At 56.3% G+C, this 22,064-nt stretch overlaps 1 protein-coding gene across 1 annotated transcript in view; it reads right to left on the minus strand.

The window, feature by feature from the left end:
* MYOM3 (myomesin 3) overlaps positions 1–22,064 on the minus strand; it is a 41,310-nt gene that overhangs the window by 14,350 nt on the left and 4,896 nt on the right. Inside the window, exons 6-24 of the mRNA XM_029080351.2 lie at positions 21,022–21,110; positions 19,338–19,382; positions 18,510–18,650; positions 16,473–16,634; positions 15,614–15,755; positions 15,310–15,509; positions 14,772–14,825; positions 13,305–13,432; positions 12,363–12,546; positions 10,990–11,164; positions 10,464–10,585; positions 9,433–9,620; positions 8,192–8,318; positions 7,670–7,848; positions 6,401–6,515; positions 5,544–5,700; positions 3,886–3,995; positions 3,334–3,378; positions 2,180–2,316 (exon numbers count right to left, since the gene is read on the minus strand). Coding sequence (XP_028936184.1) covers positions 2,180–2,316; positions 3,334–3,378; positions 3,886–3,995; positions 5,544–5,700; positions 6,401–6,515; positions 7,670–7,848; positions 8,192–8,318; positions 9,433–9,620; positions 10,464–10,585; positions 10,990–11,164; positions 12,363–12,546; positions 13,305–13,432; positions 14,772–14,825; positions 15,310–15,509; positions 15,614–15,755; positions 16,473–16,634; positions 18,510–18,650; positions 19,338–19,382; positions 21,022–21,110 — 2,500 coding nt within the window. The remainder of the gene's footprint in view (positions 1–2,179; positions 2,317–3,333; positions 3,379–3,885; positions 3,996–5,543; positions 5,701–6,400; positions 6,516–7,669; positions 7,849–8,191; positions 8,319–9,432; positions 9,621–10,463; positions 10,586–10,989; positions 11,165–12,362; positions 12,547–13,304; positions 13,433–14,771; positions 14,826–15,309; positions 15,510–15,613; positions 15,756–16,472; positions 16,635–18,509; positions 18,651–19,337; positions 19,383–21,021; positions 21,111–22,064) is intronic.

The following is a 22,064-nucleotide window of genomic DNA, read 5'->3' on the forward strand; positions in this document are numbered from 1 at the left end:
CCAGTCGCTTTGTACAGTGCTCTCCATCTAGTAAGCGCTCAGTAAATACGATCGAATGGATGAATGAATGAATCTTTTCCCCCTCTGGACAGGGAATGTGGTCCTAATGGGTAGCGGACGGGCCCGGGAGTCAGAAGGACCCGGGTTCTAATCCCGGCTCCGCCACTTGTCAGCTGTGCGACTGTGGGCAAGCCACTCTGCTTCCTCTGGGTGTCAGTTCCCTCATCTGGAAAATGGGGATTAAGGCTAGGAGTTCCACGTGGGTCGGAGACTGTGTCCAATCTGATTAGTTTGTATCTACTCCAGCACTTAGTATAATGCCTGGTAATGGATAAATCAATCAATAGTATTTATTGGGCACCTAATGGTGTCAAGCACTATCCAGCGTGGCTCAGTGGAAAGAGCCTGGGCTTCGGCGTCAGAGGTCATGGGTTCGACTCCCGGCTCTGCCACTTGTCAGCTGCGTGACTGTGGGCAAGTCACTTAACTTCTCTGGGCCTCAGTCACCTCGTCTGTAAAATGGGGATTAACTGTGAGCCTCACGTGGGACGACCCGATGAACCTGTATCTCCCCCGGCGCTTAGAGCAGTGCTCTGCGCAGAGTAAGCACTTAACAAATACCAACGTTATTATCCTAAGCGCTTGGGAGAGTCCAGCTGAAGTATGACACACATTTCCCTGCCCTCGAGGAACTGATAATCTAACGGGAGAGACACAAGCCACCCACAAAACGGGGGGAAGAACATGAACCTGGGAGTCAGAGGGCTTGGGTTCTAATCCCAATTCAAGCTTTCATTCACTCAATCATATTTACTGAGCGCTTACAGTGTTCAGAGCACTGGACTAAGCGCTTGGGAGAGTACAATATTACAATAAACAGACACCTTCCCTGCCCACAACAAGCTCACAGTCTAGAGGGACTGTAACACTTCCCTGCTGTGGGCCCTCAGACAAGGCACTTCATTTCTCTGGGCCTCAGTTTTCTCATCTAAACAATGGGAGTGAAATAGCTGTTCTCCCTCCGACTTAGACTGGAACCCCTATAGGATTAGGGGCCGGGTCTGATCTGATTATAATAATAATAATAATTATGGTATTTGTTAAGCGCTTACTATGTGCCGAGCACCGTTCTAAGCGCTGGGATAAAGGATAATCAGGTTGTCCCACGTGGGGCTCACAGTCTCAATCCCCATATTACAGATGAGGTAAGTGAGGCCCAGATAAATTAGTGACTTGCCCAAGGTCACCCAGCAGACAAGTGGCGGAGCTGGGATTAGAACCCGCGTCCTGTGACTCCCAAGCCCAGGCTCGTTCCCTTAAGGCACGCTGCTCCTCTATATAGCCTATAGCTGCTTCTCTAATATCCTATAGCTACCCCAGAGCTTAGTACAGTCCTAGGCCCTTGTAAGCGCTTAATAAATACCACGATTAATAATGTTGGTATTTGTTGGTATTTGTTAAGCGCTTACTATGTGCAGAGCACTGTTCTAAGCGCTGGGGTACACACAGGGGAATCAGGTTGTCCCACGTGGGGCTCACAGTCTTCATCCCCATTTTACAGATGAGGGAACTGAGGCCCAGAGAAGTTAAGTGACTTGCCCACAGTCACACAGCTGACAAGTGGCAGAGCTGGGATTCGAACTCATGACCTCTGACTCCAAAGCCCATGCTCTTTCCACTGAGCCATGCTGCTTCTCCATTATTCTCCACGATTATCATTATTATTAGCTGGGCCCAGGTCCCGGTTTCTGAAGATCCAGGCAGAGCCCTTGGCTATACTGGCCCAGGTCTAGGCAGGGCAGGGTACACGCTTCCTTCCCCTCCCTTGGATTTGAGAAGCAGCGGGGCTCAGTGGAAAGAGCACGGGTTTGGGAGTGAGAGGTCATGGGTTCGAATCCCGGCTCTGCCCTTGTCAGCTGTGTGACTGTGGGCAAGTCACTTCACTTCCCCGGGCCTCAGTTCCCTCATCTGTAAAATGGGGATGAAGACTGTGAGCCTCACATGGGACCACCTGATGACCCTGTATCTCCCCCAGCGCTTCGAACGGTGCTCTGCGGTAAGCGCTTAACAGATACCAACGTTATTATTATTATTTTGATCTCCAACCCCCGAGCTGTCCCGGGGGCCGTGCCCCGAGGTGAGGCGGGACCACCACCCCGACGAGGATGGCCCCCGTTACCGGCGAAGACGTAAGCTCCCGGTTGTTGAAGATGAGGTGCAGCTCGGCGGCCGGCGATAACTTTTCCACCTGCAGCCACAGGCGCACCTCCCCCTTGTCGAGGAAGTCAACGTTCCACCCGGAGATCAGCTGGATGACTGGAAGATGGGCAGGGGGAGTCCAGTCAGCCCGATGACCTCTCCCCCACCTCTGGGCCCGGCCTGGCGGGCTCCCCGCGGGCACAGACCCACGCCTCCGCAACAGAGGCGGGCTCGCCGTTTGGGGGGTCTGCACAATCTCGGTATTCCCGGGACCGAGCGTCTCGAACGCGCAGGCGTTCCCTTGGCCGGGAATCGGCTATCCCAAGAGGCAGGTTGGGTGAACGCTGATTTTAAAAGCTCCTTTCCAGCGATACAGGGCATCACCCGGACACAGTGTTACGAGTGGCTCATTGACATTGAGGTGGGAAGGGACTGCTGCATTTTGACCATCGTTTCCTGGAAAATGAAATTTAAACTGTTGCAGATTGGTCCCCAGGGCCGTGCTCCTGACCTAGGGGAACGTCAGAGAGCGACAGGTAATGCGGATTGTGGGAAACTGGTTTTAGGGGCTTTTGTTTTCCGCAACCTTCAAGTGTAACTGAAGCGATACACTACTTCATTTGTTTTTGACCCATCTTTCCCCCAACCCCTTACTTACCACTGAAACGATACTTGTCCTAACACCGTTTCGGTAATGCAAACCTGCGGAAACGCTACTAAAATAGTAGTAAAATAGTATCTATACTATTAGAATCATAACGTTGTAGGAGAAATGCATGAACTTGGCGGGGGACCCCTAGGTTTGCGTTTGTTAAAGTGAAAATCTGTTAAACTACCTCAACCTGGCCTACGGACACATTTGGACGACAGGCCGTAGCCCCCCGTCCATGAATTGATTCGCACCCGTTCCGAACCTACAGATATTTCCTGCCTACACGGCTTCCCGTGGGAATGAACCGGTTCCTTTCCCACTTGCCGGGTGAAGACGCGGTTCCTGGTGTCCATCCAGGTCCCAACCCCACAGACTTCCTCCTGGAGAGGGTCCGGGCCCAGGTGCCTGGAAATCCGGGCAGAGTCCTGGCTATCCCGGGCCTAGGTCTGGGTGGGGTAGGGTTAAACTTTCCTTCCCCTCACCTGGATTTTTGATCTCATGGCTCAGTTTCTTCAGCCTGTTCAGTTCTTGTCCGGAAAAGAAAAGAGAGAGCGGAAGAGGACACAGAAACCGGGTCAGGAGTTTGTAAGGAAATTCCGACGCCCCCCTCCAGCCTTTCCCCCCATCTATCTCAATTATCTGTTTCTAGCACATGGAGATGGGATCTTGGTCCACTAGAGTGGAGCCTTGGTCGCCGTGGAGATATTCTGTCGAGTAGGACTGGGGCTGTGGATCTTTTTTTCATGGTAATAATAGTATTTAAGCGCTTATTATGTGCCAAGCACTATTCTAAACTCTGGGGTAGATAGAGGGTCATCAGGTTGTCCCAAGTGGGGCTCACGGTTTTAATCCCCATTTTCCAGATGAGGTCACCGAGGCCCAGAGAAGTGAAGCGACTTGCCCGGAGTCACGCAGCTGATAAGCGGCGGAGCCGGGATTAGAACCCACGACCCCTGACTCCCGAACCCGGGTTCTTTCCACTAGGCCACACAGCTTTATGGGTTGGGGCGGCGGATGGAGGCGGGGATACTTACCTTCCTCTGTCAACGTGTGGCTGGCGGAGATATCCTCGTCGGCGTCGGTGACCACCACGGAATATGTCCCTAGGTCCTTCTCGCTTGGCTCTTTCAGGATGACTTTAGATCTTCAAGAGACCCAATGAACCCCCATCTATCCCAGCGCTCAGAACAGTGCTCGTCAGACTAAACACTTATCAAACGCCCTAATTCAGAGACGGACATGAGCCGATCTGCTAAGCGGCGTGGCTCAGTGGATAGAGCCGGGCCTGGATGTCAGAGGGACCTGAGTTCTGATCCCGGCTCCACCACTTGTCTGTTGTGTCACCTTGAGCAAGTCATTTCACTTCTCCGGGCCTCGGTTCCCTCGTCTGGAAAATGGGGATGAAGACTACGAGCCCTACGCAGGACAGAAACTGTGTCCAACCTGATTAACTTGTATCTACTCCAGAGCTCAGAACAGTGCTTGGCACATAGTAAGTGCTTAACAAGTGCCATAATAATAACAATATGTGCTTGGCACATAGTAACTCCTTAACAAGTACCATAATAATAATAATATAATAAGCCTATATTCTAATAAATATATATCTACATATTATATTAAATATAATAGTTGTGGTAACTATAATATAATAATGTAATACGCCTATATTCTAATAAATATATATTTATATATTATATTAAATATAATAGTTATAGTGGTGTGATATCATTATTATTATGGTACTTGTTAAGGACTTACTATGTGCCAAGCACATATTATTATAAGTACTATTATTATGTAATTATGATTCAACTAGTAATTATTATTATTATATGTATCCTGTGCCTTCTCCAGTGCTGGCACAAAAGTTCTTAATAAAAACCATAAAAATAGGAAGGAGTGTCATTATTGACCATCTGAAGCATCGGTGCATGCCCAGTTTAGACTGCAGGTCTGACGAGGGCAGGGAATGTGTCTGTTATATTGTTGGATTGCACTCTCCCTAGCGCTTAGTACAGTACTGTGCACATAGTGAGCGCTCAATAAAGACGACTGACTGACTGGCGGATGGGACACTTCACCTCTTCATGGGGCGCTCCGACCTGCTACAGCCCCTCTTTGGTCCTCACCTCTGGAAGGGAAGCTCGGGAAAAGATCCAGAAAGGAGAACTGAAAGAACACATCTAGACCGTAAGCTCTCGGGAACATTTCTGTCGCATCCGTTAGATGGTACTCCCCCAAGCGCTTAGTACGGTGCTCGGCAGGCAGGCCATGTCTCACGTAGGGCTCACAGACTTAACGCCCATTTTACAGATGAGGTAACTGAGGCCCGGAGAGGCGAAGCGACTTGCCCAGGGTCACGGAGCGAGCAGGTGGCATCGCCGGGATTAGAACCCAAGGTCCTTCTGCCTCCCAGGCCCGCCCGCTCTCCACTAGGCCAAGTTGCGGTCTAATGACCGGTGTTCAGGACTCCTGGCTGGGCACCAGTTGAGCACCCTGTGTCCCCTTCTGGTCACCCCTTAGAAAAGCCTCAGGGCCTACATCCTTCCAAACGGAGCTTCTCCATTCTCCCTTTGGGGATGGCCTCTCCCTGTTCTCCCCAGAGACCATCTCCGGACGTCTTTGGTCCGGCCAAAGAGGGGTCTCATCTGCTCCCTCCAGCCCTCCCACCTCTGCCCGGCCCACGTACTTGCCGGCTTTGTCTTCAACGTCCACCCTCTTGGGGTCCGGCGGCCCCTCGTAGTCCTTGGCCCACTGAAAGGTGGAGGAGTCGGGCGCCTCGGGGGCTTCGAAAGCCAGGAAGATTCGGCCCTCTTCGTCCACGCCCACCTCCAGCTCTCTGGTCCCTAAGTAGAGGGGGAAGGCGACTGATGATCCCGTCGTATTGCACTCTCCCAGGCGCTTAGTACAGCGCTCTGATAATAATAGTAGTAAAAATAACTGTGGTATTTTTAAGCGCTTACTGTGTGCCAAGCACTTTTCTCAGCGCTGGGGTAGATGCAAGATAATCAGGTTGGACACGGTCCCTGTCCCACATGGGGCTCACAGTCTCAACCCCCATTTTACAGAGGAGGGAACTGAGGGCCAGAGAAGTGAAGTGACTTGCCCGAGGTCACCCAGCAGACAAGTGGCAGAGCCGGGATTAGAACCCATGACCCCCTGACTCCCAAGCTCGTACTCTATCCGCTATGCCATGCTGCTGATTGATACTGCTGAGGGGCAAATGGGGGAAAAGAGTCTTTTCCGCAGTCATCCCCGAGGTCACCTAATAATAACTGTGGCGTTGGTTAAGCACTTACTATGTGCCAGGCACTGTTCTAAACGCTGGGGTAGATCCAAGCTAATTGGGTTGGGCACAGTCCCTGTCCCGCAAAGGGCTCACAGCCTTCATCTCCATTTTCCAGATGAGGTAACTGAGGCCCAGAGAAATGTAGTGACTTGCCCTAGGACACGCAGCGGACAAGTAGCAGAGCTGGAATTAGAACCCAGGTCCTTCTGACTTCCAGGCCCAGCTCTATCCGCTAGGCCACGCGGCTTCTTACCTACCTGGCCTGGTCTCCATGAGGACCGGATCGCAGGGCACGGAAGGCGGGCCCTCCCCGGCGGCGTTCACTGCTCGCACCCGGAACAGGTAACTTTTCCCCGGCTCCAGATCGGACACCTGGGGACCCCGAGAGAGCCGGCTCATCCAGGGCATCCTGTCGCCCCGTCCCCGAGGGAAGGCTCAGCTCTGGCCCCGGGTCCCACGTTTCGGGCTGGACGCGAGTGCCCGCTCAGTTTGGGTTGTGGGAGGGCGTCGGAGCCGGGGTCAGCCCCCCCGTCCCGGACCCTCCCTGAGCAAGGCCGATGCCCACGGCGGAGGGAACGTGGGTCACCCTACGTGGCATCTGATTGCGACTGATGCCTGTCCATTTGTCTTGTTCTGTTGTCTGCCTCCCCCACTTCTAGACTGTGAGCCCGTTGGGTAGGGATTGTCTCTATTTAGTCACTTAGTCCAGTGGTCTGCACACAGTAGGCGCTCAATAAATACAATCGAATGAATGAATGAATGAATCTGCCCGCTGGGGTCGGGAAGAGAACCCAAGTCCGTTAAGCTCACTGTAGGCCGGGAATGCGCCTGTCATATTGTTATGTCGTACACTCCCAAGCCTTTAGTACAGTGCTCTGCGCACGGCCAGCGCTCAGTAAATCCAATCGACTGATTTATAGATTGAGACCCTTGACCTCAGGCCTAGTGGCGGTCAGCCTGTCCACCCCACGTCGTACCAGCCCTAAAACCACCCTCAGCACTAGTGCGTGTACATTTAGGTGCTCAATTCTACAGTCAGTGAAGAAGCACTGTGACCTAGTGGGAAGATGATGGGACTGGGAGTCGGGAGATCTGGTTTCTAATCCTGTCTCCGCCATTTGTCTGGTATTTGTTAAGTGCTTACTGCGTTCCAGGTAGATACAAGCTAATGAGGTTAGACGCAGTCCCTGACCCACCTGGGGCTCACAGTCCAAGATTTGAATTCCCACTTGGCACTTGAGGAAACTGGGGCCTGGAGAAGTGAAGTGACTTGCCAGAGAGCAGGCAGTTGGCAAAGCCAGGATTAGAACCCAGGTCCCCTGACTTCTAGACCCATCTGACCCCTAGGCCCGTGCTCTTTCCGCTAAACCACACCGCTTCCCTTTCATCCCCTCCTCTCGCCCCCCCGCTCCTCTCCCTTTCTCCTTCCCCCTTCCGTGAGGCGGGGGGGTCTGGCTATGGGGGTCCGAGGACGTTCAGGGGACGGAGCAGGGCGAGGAGGGTTGACCGGTCGGCTCCGGACCCACCTTCAGGCGATGGGTCCGGACGGGCTCCGTCCCGAGCTCCTTCCACTCACTGGATCCCTCTTGGCTGACTTCCACGCGGTAGCCGGTGACGGGGCTCGCTCCCGGGTAGAGCGGCGGCTCCCAGAGGAGCAGCAGGGAGTGGTCCCTCACCTCGGTGCCCCTCAGGTCGTAGGGGGGCCCTGAGGCGGAGACGGGGGGGGGGGGGGGCGTTGGCTGGAGAAAGAGGCCCGGCCGGCCTGTCGGAGGCCGGGGGTCCCCCGGTCGCCCCAGACCCCGACCCCGGGAGCGGCAGAGGGAGCTGAGGGTGCCAGGCTGAGGAGCAGGCCGGGCCCTAGGCCCGGGCCTTCCGACGGAACGGTCTGCCGTGGGCCAGGGCCCCTAATCTCGGGAGAAGGAAGCCCCTTCTCCTTCCTCCCTTCCCACCTCCCGTGCCTCCCGGAGGGGTGGCCCTTCTCAGTGAGTCCCCAGGGTCCCGCTTTCTCCCACGGGGCTGGGGGACTCTCCGGCCGACGCCGATCTCACCCGGCTGAGCCGTCGTCCACTCCGAGCACTCGAACAGTTCGCTGGGTGCGGACAGTTCCCCGACCCCGGCCAGGTTGACCGCGCGGGCCTGGAACTCGTAGAAGTGGCCCTCGCTCAGCCCGCTCACCTTCAGAGGGGGAAACGAGGAATGGGCAAGGAGGAAGCCCACGGGGGTTGCGGGGCACGGGGGGCGGGGAGGGGCTGGCCTGGGGGCTCAGGGGCGGGGGATGTCAATCGTGACGATCAGGGTATCTGTTAAGCGCTTACTGTGTACCTGGGCACTGTACTAAGCTCTGGGGAAGATTCAAGTTTATCAGTCCCCGTCCCAGATGGGGCTCCCGATCTAAGTAATAAAATAATAACTGTGTTATTTATTCAGCGCTTACTATGTGCCGGGCACGGAAATGAGGGCCGGGATAGATACAAGCTAATCAGATTGGACAAAGTCAATGTCCCTCATGGGGCTCAAAGTCTTAATCCCCATTCAACAGACGAGGCCCAGGGAAGTGAAACGACCTGCCCAAGGTCACACAGCAGACCAGTGGCAGAGACGGAACTAGAACCCAGGTTCTCCGAGTCCCGGGCTGCGTCCGAGGGGGAAAGGGAGGAAAAGGGTAGTGGTTTCTGTGAGGATTGAAACAAGATTCTGGCAAAGAGTCCACAGATCCAGGACAACCGAGATGGTCAGGGGAATGGTCAGTGGGTCAGGCACAAGGAGAAGTTGAGAGGGTGTGGATTCTTTGTTCTGGGAAGGCCCATGCTTAGAGGGGACATGAATAAGTTCACCAAACCTGGGACGGGCCAGTTGTTTCTCAAATCCCAAGACCTCAGGGTGAGGGGGTTGTTAAGTACAGTATAAACACAAGGAAACCCTCCTTCGTCCAGGGATAGGGGTGGTGGAGTTAAATGTGGAATTGGTTTCTGCAGGGGGGGTTGTGCTTGTTAGGGGGGTCAACAGGGGTTTTGGATAGATCAATGGGCAAGTGGTCCATGAGAGGTCAAGGGGAGAGGCAGGGATGGAGAGGGAAAGGATCAGGGGTGTTCGATGGTCCGTGCTAGGTCACGGGGAAGGAGAGTCAGGAAAGTTTGATGGTCCATCAGTAACCACGAGGCCGGGATCCTTGATTTCTGCCAGCCTTCTGGAGCCGGGCAGAGATGGTCCGGGCGGACCTCGTGCTGGACCCCGGGTGGGAGTGTACGAGTGTAAGCGGGCAGGGCGGGGGGCGGTTCCCGATCTCTACCTTGCAAACGCGGGTCGAGACGGGTGCCCGGCTGACGGGCCGCCACCGGGGCTCGGAGGCGTCGTGCCGGTCCAGGAAGTAGCCCAGGATCTTGCCTCCCCCGCGGCGCCGGGGCGGCTTCCACCCGATGACCATGTGGTCCCGCCCGCAGGCCAGGAGCACGAAGTCGTAGGGCGCCGACGGTGTGGCTGACCGGGGATGGGGGAGGGGAGGAGACCGGAGAGGACGGGACAGAAACCGCCCTCATCATCACCAACCTTTGTCATCGTCATGAATAATAATAATAATAATGATAACCGTGGTATTTATTAAGCACTTCCTATGTGCCAGACACTGGGGTAGATACAAGCTAATCGGGTTGGACACAGTCCCTGTCCCGCCCGGGGCTCACAGTTTTGATCCCCATTTTCCAGATGAGGGGACTGAAGCACAGAGAAGTGAAGTGACAGGGCCGAGGTAACACAGCAGACAAGTTGGGGAGCCGGGATCGGAACCCAGGTCCTTCTGACTCCCAGGCCCGGGCTCTATCCCCTAAGCCATCAAGCTGTGTGCCGGGCATCGCCCCTTCCCGCCCCTGACACCATCCCAACACTGATAGGGCGCCCGCCTGGGAGTCAGAAGGACTTGGGTTCTAAACCTGGCTCCACCACTTGTTTGCTGAGGGACCCTGGGCAAGTCACTTAACGTCTCTGTGTCTCCGTTCCCTCATCTGTAAAATGGAGGTACGGATTGTGAGGCCCATGTGAGACTGTGGCCAACCTGATTAGCCTGGATTTACCCCAGCAATCAGTACAGTGCCTGGTACATAGTAAGCGCTACGATTATTATTAATATTATTATTACCAAGTGTTTGGGAGAGTATAAAGCAGGAGAGTTGGTAGGAACTCTCCCTGCCCACCATGAGCTTCCAGGCTAGAGGACAGTCTCTCGACTGTCCACTAATGAAGCTGATGGATCTGCCCATGGGGTCCAGCACAAGGGGACCCCCCCCCCCAACTCCGGGTGGACCGGGGCCGGACCGACGCACTCACCGATGGCCTGCTTAACGGTGAGGGGCTCGGACCGGGCGGCGTCCTCCCCCACCCCGGCTTCGCCGACCGACCGGACGCAGAACTCGTATTCCTTCCCGGTGCGCAGCCCTGGGATCGTAAACCTCCGGGAGAGATGGGAAACTTTACGGGCCAGACCCCCCCAGCTCCCCTCCGAGGAAAATCAACCTCCCGTGGTCAGAAGACGAACAAATAATAATAATAATAATAATCAGGGTCTTCGTTAAGGGCTTACTAGGTGCCAGGCCCCGTACTAAGCCCCGGGGTGGATGCGAGCCAAATGTTATTTTGAAAGTAAAAAAAGCACAGTTGCCCCATCGAGAGTAACCAACCGTAAAACTGTAATACGGTAAAAATCACAGTCTCAACAGCTTCCCCTCCCGGGGGGGGGGGGGCGTCGCGTTTTTCCCGCCGGCCCGTAGAAACAGTGCCCCGTAAGTCTCCAACGCCCAGAACGCCAACTGGGCAGGGCGGGAGGGTCTCCGAGGGAGGGAAAACACCCGCTTACTTGTTCCCCTGGAGGGGTTTGTTGTTGACAGTCTGCCACTCCGTGGCCCCCGTCTCCCGGGAATAGATATAGTAGCCGAAGTGTCCCGAGAGGTCCTCTGTCTCTTCCCAGTGCAGGGAGACGGACGTGTTGGTGTCTCTGAAGGCCTGCACCCGGGCCGGAGGCGGGAGAGTTGCTAGGGGGAGGAGAAAGGGGCCGAGGACTGAGCGACTGTCCGGGGATCGAATCCCCGCCGGGACCGGGGGAAAGGGAAGAGAAAGCTCAAAGTCTCGTTGGCTGGTCCAACATCCATCCCATCGGTTGTCCCCGTGGATGGCTAGTAATAATAATAATGATGGTACTTGTTAAGCGCTTACTCTGTGCCAAGCACCGTTCTAAGCTGGGGGAGATACGAGGCTATCAGGTTGTCCCAGTCGGGGCTCACAGTCTTCACCCCCATTTTACAGATGAGGTCACTGAGGCGTGGAGAAGTGAAGCGACTCGCCCAAGGTCACGCAGCTGACAGGCGGCGGAGCTGGGATTAGAACTCACGGCCTCTGACTGCCCAGCCCGGACTCTTTCCACCGAGCCACGCTGCTTCTCTGAGCGCGTTGCGGGCAGGGAACGTGTCTACCGACTCTGGGGTATTGTGCTGTCCCAAGCGCTTAGTACAGTGCTTCATAAGCATTCGGTATATGCCACTGATTGATCGGTTGGTGGTAACGGAGACCAGGCAGTCCCTGGAAATGGGGTGGGGCATCAGGAATGAGATAATAATAATAATAATAATAATCGTGGTATTTGTGAAGTGCTTACTCTGTGCCAAGCGCTCAACTGAGAGCTGGGGTAGATAGAAGATCATTAGGTCCCCCATGGGGCTCACAGTCTAAAACGGAGGGAGAACAGGCATCGAACTCCCTTTCCGCAGTTGAGGGAACAGAGGAATGAAGAGACTAGTCCAAGGACGCACAGCAGACAAGTGGCAGAGCTGGGATAAGAACCCAGGTCCTCTGACTCTGCTGCCTGGACTCTTTCCACTAGGCTACACTATTTCTCCAGGCCACGAGGTAATAATAATAATAACTGTGGTTTTTGTTAAGTGCCCACTGTGTGTGGGCCCTATTTGAAGCGCTGGGGTGGATCCAAGCAAATGGGGTTGGACACAGTCTCTGTCCCACGCGGGGCTCATGATCTTAATCCCCATTTTACAGACCAGGTAACTGAGGCCTAGAGAAGTGAAGTGACTAGCCCGAGGTCACGCAGCAGAACAGTTGGGGAACCGGGATTAGAACCCAGGGCCTTCGGACCCCCCAACCCGCTCTCCCTCCATTAGGCCACGTCAGCAGACCGGAGCGGGCCCGGTCGGGGTATCCCACCCACCCCCCGCCACCTACCGAGCTTCCCGGCCAGGGAGACGGGCCCGCTGGGTGCGGAGGGGTCGCTCAGGCCGTGCCTATTCAGGGTCCGCGCTCGGAAGCGATAGGTCTTCCCCGCCTCCAGGTCCAGGAGGGCGAACCTGGGCGACGACACGGGGGCCTCCTGGCTCACCCCCTGCCACAGGTCACTGCCGGCCACCGACTGGGGGGCGGGAGGGGAGGAGAGGGGCGCGGGGGGCGGTCTGAAGGGGGTCAGACCCCTTCGATCCGACCCTTCCTCCCCGCTCTTAAACTGCCGTCCGGGCCCACCTCCTCCAAGAAGCCTTCCCACTCCCTTCTGCGTCGCCTTGACTCGCTCCCTTTTATCATCCCCCGGCCCAGCCCCACACGGCTTAAGGTCCGCATCTGTCGTTTATTCATTTCTATTCATGCCCGTCTCCCCCTCTAGACTGGGAGCCCGTTGCGGGCGGACATCGTCTCTCTTTGTTGTCGACTTGTACTTCCCAAGCGCTCAGTACAGTGCTCTGCACACAGCAAGCGCTCAATAAATACGATCGAATGAATATTGGTGTCCGGTACTCTCCCAGACCCTTAGTACAGAGCACTGTACACAGTCAGCACTCGATTCATTCCACCGACTGATCGACTGTCAGTTCCTGGAGGGCAGCGACTGTTCCTAACTCTATTGCCCTCTCCTAAGCGTTTAGCGCCGGGCTCTGCTCGCAGCAGGCGTTGGGTCAATACCGCCGACTGAGCGCTTACTGTGTGCAGAGCACCGTACTAAGCGCTTGGGAGAGTACGCTGTAACAATAAACAGATCCATTCCCTGCCCACAACGAGGTCTAGAGGTTGTGCCCAGATGGGACCCCGAGTTCCTGTCCAGGCCGCCCCCCGCCCCGTCCCAGCTCGGGCCCCGCTCAGGGAGCGGAGCCTCGGTGCCCCTCGCCCTCCCTCACTCACCTTCTCCAACACGTAACTCAGCGGTGCCCGGCCCCGCGGGGCCGGCTCGTCCCAGGCCAGGACCACGTAGCCCTCCCGGACCTCCAGGGCGCGGACGTTGGTGGGCGGCAGAGGGATGGTGACCGGTTCTGCGAGGGATCCAAGGCCCCGCAGAGATGATGATAATCACGACGGTATTTGGTAAGCGCTTACTATGCGCCGAGCACCGTTCTAAGCCCTGGGGTGGGTACCAGGTGATCAGGCTCTCCCACGTGGGGCTCGCAGTCTTAATCTCCATTTTACCGATGGGGTGACTGAGGCCCAGAGAAGTGAAGCGACTTGCCCCAAGTCACACAGCGGAGAAGTGGCGGAGCCGGGATTAGAACCCACGACCTCTGACTCCCAAGCCCGGGCTCTTGCCGCTGAGCCACCCTGCTTTCGGAAGAAGTGCGCACGGGCGGCACCACTCAGATAACACGTGTCTACTGATTCCAGCTCCGCTACTTCCCTGCTAGGTGACCTTGGGTAAGTCATCTGATTTCTCTGTCCCTGAGTTTCCTCCCCCTCCTCGTCGTACTCATAAAGGTATTTGTTAAGCGCTTGCCGTGTGCCTGGCACTGTACTAAGCGCTGGGGTGGATACAAGCAAACTGGGTTGGATGCAGTCGCTGTCTCACATGGGGCCTCACCATTTTAATCCCCATTTTACAGATGAGATAACGGAGGCACAGAGAAGCGAAGTGGTATTTGTTAAGCGCTTCCAACGTGCCAGGCACTGTACTAAGCACTGGGGGAGATACAAGCAAATTGGGTTGGATACAGTCCCTGTCCCATCTGGGGCTCACCGTCTTAATCCCCATTTTAGAGATGAGGGAACTGAGGCACGGAGAATTGCTGGTATTTGTTAAGCGCTTATTACGTGCGGAGCACTGTTCTAAGCGCTGGGGGAGATACAGGTCGGTGAGGTTGTCCCACGTGAGGCTCACAGTTAATCCCCATTTTCGGATGAGGTAACTGAGGCCCAGAGAAGTTGAGTGACTTGCCCACAGTCACCCAGCTGACAAGTGGCAGAGCTGGGATTCGAACCCATGACCTCTCACTCCCGAGCCCGGGTTCCTTCCATTGAGCCACGCTGCTTCTGTAAAACGGGGACTTAGTATCTTTCTCGGTCCCGCTTAGATTGTGAGCCCCACGTGGGACAGCGACTGTGTCCGACCCGCTTATCTTGTATGTAGCCCAGTGCTCAGTACAGTGCCGGCATATAGTGAGCACCTCACAAATACCGCAGCTATTTCCGCTACTTGTACTCGGTTGCTTCCCCGTCATTTATTTTAACGCCTGCCTCCCCTGCTAGACCGCAAACCTGGAAGGCAGGGGTTGTGTCTGCTTACTCCACTGTTCTTTCCCAAGCGCTTAGCGCAGCACTCCGCGCACGGTAAGCGCTCGACAAATACCACCGATCGACTGATTGACCGAGGGGCGCGACTACCTTCGATCTCATCCTTGTTGATGATGATCTTGTTCCCGAAATCGAAAGGGATTTCTAGAGAGGAAGAATTGGAACGGTATCGGTTATTAACCAAGGAGTCCCGGTGCGGGAGGGGGGTGGTGGGTCTGGAATAATAATAATAATTACGGTATTCGTTAAGGGTTCACTCTGTGCCGGGCCTCGTTCTAAGCACTGGGGTGGATGCAAGCAAATCGGGTTGGACGCGTGAGGGCTCCCGGCTTCGATCCCCATTGGACAGATGAGGGAACTGAGGCCCAAGGAAGTGAAGTGACTCGTCCAGAGTCACGCGGCAGACAAGTGGCGGAGCCGGGATGGGAACCCGGGACGTTCCGACTCCCAGGCCCGGGCTCTTTCCACTCCGCCATGTCGCTTCCCATCCTGCCCATTCCCCGACCTTGACATACCCACCCCCTCCCCCCAAGAACTCAGCCCCGGCGGAGCTGAGCCCTGAGCGGCGTGACCGAGAGCCCCCCCCCGGACCCGGAAAGATGAGCGGCGGGGCGGCCCGGGTGCCCACCCGTGATCCTGTCGGCCTCGCCGGGGTCCCTCAGGGTGACGGGCCTCGAGGCCTTGGAGGGCAGACCGGCGCCGGCCGCGTTGGTGGCCCTCAGACGGAAGCGGTAGGTCTGGCCCTCCGTCAGCCCCCCGACGGGGAACCTGCAGGTCCGGCCTGGGGCCCAGCCACACGGCAGCCAGGTCCCGCTGTCCCCCTGGCACCTGCGGGTCGGGGGGGGCAGAGAGGGGGGGCGTGGGCAGCCGACCCAACCCGCCCCGCGGCCCGCCTCGGCCCCCCACGCGCCCTCCCGGGGGCCGGCGCGGACCTCTCGATTGAATAGCCGACGACGGGGCTGCCGCCGTGGTCGCTGGGCGGGAGCCAGGTCAGGACGAGGCAGTCTCCGTTCACGTCGTGGCACCGGACGTCCAGGGGAGACCCCGGGGCCCCCGCCGTCTCCGCCGCCGCGTCTGAAAAGGGTCTGGGGTCAGCAGACTGCAAGCTCCTTGAGGGCAGAGACGCGTCTCCTACCTCACTGGTTTCCTCCCGAGCGCCCCAGTCCAGACCTCTGCACCCAGCTTTTAGGACAGTGCCTGGCACGTAGCAAGCGCTTAACAAATTCCAAATTATTATTGATGATCATTCATCCGACTGTAGGTATTAAGAGCTTGCTGTGTGCGGAGCACTGTACTAAACGCTTGGAACAATAGACACATTTCCTGCCCACGACGAGCTTACGGTCCAGAGGACCGGACTCGGCTGGCGTGTGGCCAGTGCGACTGAGTGGATAGTTGATTTTTCTTCTTAAACAATACTCGTTAAGCTCTAAATAAATAGAGCTAATCAGGTTGGATACAGTCTCTGTCCCACGTGAGACTCGACAGTCTCAATCCCCACCGTACAGATAGTAATAATAATGATAATGATATTAATAGTTGTTAAAGGCTTCCTGTGTGCCAAATCTGCTCTAACTGCTGCGGTAGATACGAGCCGATCGGGTGGGACACCGTCCCTGTCCCACATGGGGCTCACGGTCTTAATCCCCGTTTTTCAGATGGGGGAACCGAGGCCCAGAGAAGTGAAATGACTTGCCCAGGGTCACACAGCGGGCAAGGAGCGGAGCCCGGATTAGAAGCAGACAGCGGACAGGTGGTGGAGCCCCCCTCCCGTCTCACCCCCCGACTCACCCCCGACAAACACATAGGTGCTCTGCTCCTGGGCGGCGGGGAAGGCCGGCAGGCGGACCGTGTAGAACCCCTCGTCCTCTTTGAAAGCGCACGACACGGTCAGCGAGGCCTCCCGGGGCCCGTAGCGGCTCTGCCTCCGCGTTGAGTCCGGCAACGGCGACCCTGAGGGGAGACGCGGGCGGGAAAGAGAGAGCTAGGCCGGGTGGGCACCCCCCTCTGCCCTCCCAGGGTCCAGCCTGCCAGCGGGGCCCAGTGCCAGCTCGCTTTTTTTAAAAAAAAAAGGTATGTGTTAAGCTCTTACTATGTGCCAGTCACTGGTCTAAGCCTCGGGGTAGCTACAAGCTAATTCGATCGTATTTACCGAGCACTCTCTGCGTGCGAAGCACTGCCAGTGCTTAGTACAGTGCCCGGCACATCGTAAGCGCTTAACTGATACCGTAATTATTATTATCGTTACTAAGTGCCTGGGAGAGTGCGATACAGCAACAGAAAGACACATTCCCCGCCCACAACGAGCTCACGGTCTGGGGATAGGAGGGAGAAAGACATTAATACATCAATCAATAAATAAAGTTAATGAGGCGGGACACATTCCCCGTCCCACAAGGTGCAGGGGATGGAGCCCGGGCCTGGGATTCAGAAGGTCATGGATTTTCATCCCGGCTCCGCCACTTGACTGCCGCGTGACCTTGGGCCAGTCACTTCAATTCTCTGGGCCTCAGTTACCCTATCTGGAAAATGGAGACTGAGTCCGTGAGCCCGCCGTGGGACAGGGACCGTGTCCAACCTGATTTGCTCCTATCCACCCCAGCGCTTAGTACAGTGCCTGGCACATAGGCAAGCACCTAACAAATACCATAATTAGCGTGGCTCAGTGGAAAGAGCCTGGGCTTGGGAGTCAGAGGTCATGAGTTCGAATCCCTGCTCTGCCACTTTTCAGCTGTGTGACCGTGGGCGAGTCACTTCACTTCTCTGTGCCTCGGTGACCTCATCTGTAAAATGGGGATTAACTGTGAGCCTCACGTGGGACGACCTGATTACCCCGTATCTCCCCCAGCGCTTAGAACAGCGCTCTGCACATAGTAAGCGCTTAACAAATACCAACGTTATTATTATTAACCCCCGAGGCAAGCCCGGGGCCCGGAGCGGTGGCCAGAATTCCTGGATCCGAGGGAACCCCGGGGCCAGTCTGGTTCGGCTCCTCTGGGCATCCTACCCTTTCCCGCCGTGTCTCCCCCGGCACCGTCCCCCTCTCCCCACCGCCCCGTCAGCTCATTTCCCTCCCTCCTTCCAGTTTTCCAGCCAGCGTGCGGGAAGGCCTCCGTGTTCTGGAAAACATCCCTGGCCCCCGTTGTCGCAGCTGCTTCTTTCCAGCCGGGGGTGTGAGCTCTCCGACAGGTGCGGCTTCCCCGGGCTTAAAGGCTTGGGGGTGTCCGGGGGCTCTGGGGGAACGCACAGTCCCTGATCCTGGAGCGACGGGGGAGGGGGCGGGGGTGCGGACGTACTCCCCCGCCTGCCAGAGAAACTCGCATTTTGCAGTCTGGCCTCCTCTCCCGGCTCAGAGCCAGGGCAGAAGTCAATCTTTAGAAGCGGTGAGGCCTAGCGGCTAGAATCCGGGCCTGGGAGTCAGAAGGACTTGGGTTCTAATCCCGGCTCTGCCGCCTGTCTGCTGGGCGACCTTGGGCAAGTGATTTCACTTCTCTGGGCCTCAGTCCCTCATCTGCGAAATGGACACGAAGACTGAGGGCCTCACGTGGGACCGGGCATGTGTCCGACCTGTATCCACCTCAGCGCTTCGTACATTGCTCTGCACACAGTAAGCGCTCAGAAAATACAAATGAATGAATGAATGAAGTACCCTAATCAGCGTTGTTATTAATCTTTCCTGCCCCTCTTGCCCCGAGGAGAGGGGACCGTGGGGAGAGCATCATTCCGCAGCTGGGTATATCGAGGCAGGAAGACCAAAGCTCCAGGACCGGAGGCTCAGGGTGGGGGTCCCGAGCGCCGGCACCCCCCTCCGCGGGGCCGGACACGCACCGTCTCGGAACCACTGGACGGCCCGCCGGTCTTCCGACAGATCCCGGGAGAGAGAGCAGGAGAGGGAGAACGCTTCCTTTTCCCGAGCAAACACCGGCCGCAGCGTCGAGGTGAACTCCGCCTCCGGGCCCAACGGTGACCCTAGGGACGGGGAGCGGACGACGGGGCAAGTGACCGGCCTCGGCGGCGGGTCCCGCCGGACGGAGGGTCCGACTCCCCCGGGGGAGTGGGGGTCGGAGCCTATCCGGGGGAGACAGGCTGGGGGTGGGGTCTGGGGCTCGGGATGATGGATTAGGGGGAGCTCGGCCAGAAGGGACCGGTCATAAGGGGGTGCTGCGTGTGGGAGGGTCTGATCGGATCCCCACGGGCCCTGAGCGCGGGGAGGGCCTGGCCATCCAGGCTTGCTGCGTGTGGGGAGGGTCTGGACCCTGGCCGGGGGGACTGGGGGATCTACACGTGGGAAAGTCACCAGGGAGTGCCGCGTGCGTGGACGGGCCGGCCACCGAGAAGTGCCGGGGGAGACGGGGGAGGACGGTCTGGACACCAGAGGGGGACGCTAACTGATCATCATCGGGCGGGGTGGGAGCTCAAAGCCCACCCAGCAGACCTCTGGATCTACGACCGACAAGGGCATGGTCCGCCCCCCTAATGTGGGCATAATGCAGCTCCGGGGCCTAGGTCAGGACCCCTTCCGGGTCGCCGCCCGCCCGTTTGGGGCAGGTGCGTCAGGTCAGAGGAGCCGCCTGCAGGCCCCGGGTCCGTCTCCACCGTCGCCATTTTGTCCTCCGCACTGTCACCCGTCGCTGGCAGCCCCTCCCGACTACTCACTTTTAAATATCTCCGAGTCGAATCCCGACTCCTTCCCGTGATACTCTGCAAAGCGAAGGGAGGCGTTCATCAGGTCTGAGCTCACAGACTGAGAGTTTCGGGCCCCCCGCCACCTCCCTTCACCCCGGGCAAGGACCCAGTACGGGCGGGAAGGCAGAGGGGTGAGAAGGAAGACTGGCACGGGGCTAGCAGGGGAAACAGAGGAAGCAAGCGGGGAATGTGAGGAGCGGCTCCGGACCGTCCTCTCTCTCGATCCCCTCTGAATCCCCCAGCTTCTGCTGTCAATCGATCGATGATATTTTTTACTATTATTATTAATAATAATAACAACAATAATAACGATGGCATTTGTTAAGTACTTACTACATGACGGGCGCTGTACTAAATGCTGGGGTGGATACAAGCAAATCGAGTTGGATCAGTTCCTGTCCCATGTGAAGCTCACAGTCTCAATCCCCATTTATGACAGCACTTACGTCCACATCTGTCATATATTTCTTTATATTCGTGTCTGTCTCCCCTTTTACACTGTCAGCTCCTTGTGGGCAGGGAACGTGTCTGTTTATTGTTCTATTGTACTCTCCCAAGTGCTTAAGACAGTGTCCTGCTCACAGTAAACTCCCCCTCCCCTCCCCATCGCCCCGACTCGCTCCTTTTGCTCCACCCCCCTCCCCGCCCCAGAGCACTTGTGTGTTCGTCTACCTATTTATAATCATAATTCTATTTATTTTGATCAATGAGGTGTATATATCTATAATTCTATTTATTGATAATGATGCTACTGATGCCTGCTGACTTGTTTAGATGTCTGCGTCCCCCCTTCTAGACCGTGATCGTCTCTATCTGTTGCTGAACCGTTCTTCCTAGAGGCTTAGTACAGTGTTCTGCACATAGTAAGCGCTCGGTAAATACCACTGATTGATCAGGACAGTGCTCTGTCCACGGCGAGTGCTCAATAAGTACCACTAATTGATCGATGGATTGAGAAGCGCCTCCTTGATGGAGGTGAGGGATTTGTGGCGAAGCGGTGAATGAATCACTATGTGCCTCTTAGCTCACCTTCCTGGCTTGTAAAACTGCCTTGCCCAGGCAGAGAATCAGAGGATCGGAATGCTCTGGTCTGCCAACTGACCTAGGGCAAGTCACTTAACTTCTCCACTTCCTCCTCTGTAAAATGGAGAAGCGACCCGCTCCCCTTCTTTTTCCATTTTTTCTTTCAAATTTTTAATTTTGTTGTTCGTGACGGTATTCGTTAAGTACTTACTATGTGCCGGGCACTGTACTAAACCCCGAGGTAGAGAGACACGAGTTGATCGGGTGGGAGACGGCCCCCGTCCCACGTAGGACTCACGGGCTGAAGCCCCATTTTACCGATGAGGTATCGGAGGCACAGAGAAGCGAAGCGACTTGCCCGAGGTCACAGAGTAGACGAGAGGCGGATTTGGGATTAGAATTCAGGTCCTTTCTGACTCCCGGGCCTGGGCTCTACCCACTAGGCCACGCTGCTTCTTCCTCATTCTTAGACTGTGAGTCCTACACGGTGCAGGATCTGGATCTGATCCGGTTATCTCGTTTCCACCCCGGCGCTTAGCACAGCTAGGGAGCGCTCCGTGAAGCCCGTGGCTACTTAGCGGACTGACCGGGGCACCCAGCCGGCCCGCGGGCGACGGCGGCGACAACTTACTGCGGATGAGGACCTTGGCGAAAGAGGAGGCCTGCCCGTAGGAGTTGGTCACGATCACACTGTACCTCCCCGAATCCTCGACGGTGCACCTGGAAGAGAGGGACCCGGCGTCCCGGCCCGTTCAGACCCCTGGTGGGCTTGGGAAGCCTGATCTGGATGCGTCTTCCCGGCTGTGAGTTCCAGGGGAGGCTGTTCCAACACCAGCGTCCGCCTGGCTCCGACGGCTCCGTTTTTATTTATTTTTGAAATGGTCAAAAATGGGGCTCACAGGCTTAATCCCCACTTTACAGATGAGGGAACCGAAGCACAGAGAATTGAAGCGACTTGGTCAAGGTCACACAGCAGGCAAGTGACCGAGGTGGGATTAGAACCCACGTCCTATGACTCCCAGGTCCGTGCGCTTTCCACTAGGTCACGCTTCTATCCCAGGGCCTCTTTGGAGCAAATCATTAGGCCTTCCTCGGGGCAAGATTTCACACAACCTTAAACACGAGAAGCAGCGCGGCCTAGTCGAATGGGCCGGGGCCTCGGAGTCAGGGCACCTGAGTTCTAATCTTGGCTTCACTGCCGGTGACCTTGGACGAGTTGCTTCACTTTTCTGTGCCTCAGTTTCCTCATCTATAAAATGTGGTTTCAATACCTGTTCCCTCCCTGTTAGACTATGAACCCTACGTGGGACGGGGACTGTGTCCGACCTATTTACCTTGTATCGACTCCAGCCCTTACTCCAGGGTTTGGCACATGGTAAGTGTTTAAATCCATTCATTCATTCAACCGGATTTATTGAACGCTTACTGTGTGCAAAGCACTGCGCTAAGCACTTGGGGGAGTACAGTATAACAATAAACTGACACATTCCCTTTCCACAATGAATTTAGCAAGCTCTCTGTGGGAACATATCTGCCGACTCTGTCATACAGTCCTCTCCAAAGCAGTTGGTACAGTGCTCTACACATAATAAGTACTCAATATATATCACTGATTGATTTGATTGATTGGAGCAGGCCCCTTGGGGTTTAGAGGGATCTGCGTGGGTGGGTAGA

The sequence above is a fragment of the Ornithorhynchus anatinus genome, chromosome 16 (genome assembly GCF_004115215.2).
Source record: "Ornithorhynchus anatinus isolate Pmale09 chromosome 16, mOrnAna1.pri.v4, whole genome shotgun sequence".
Classification (NCBI taxonomy): Eukaryota; Metazoa; Chordata; class Mammalia; order Monotremata; family Ornithorhynchidae; genus Ornithorhynchus; species Ornithorhynchus anatinus.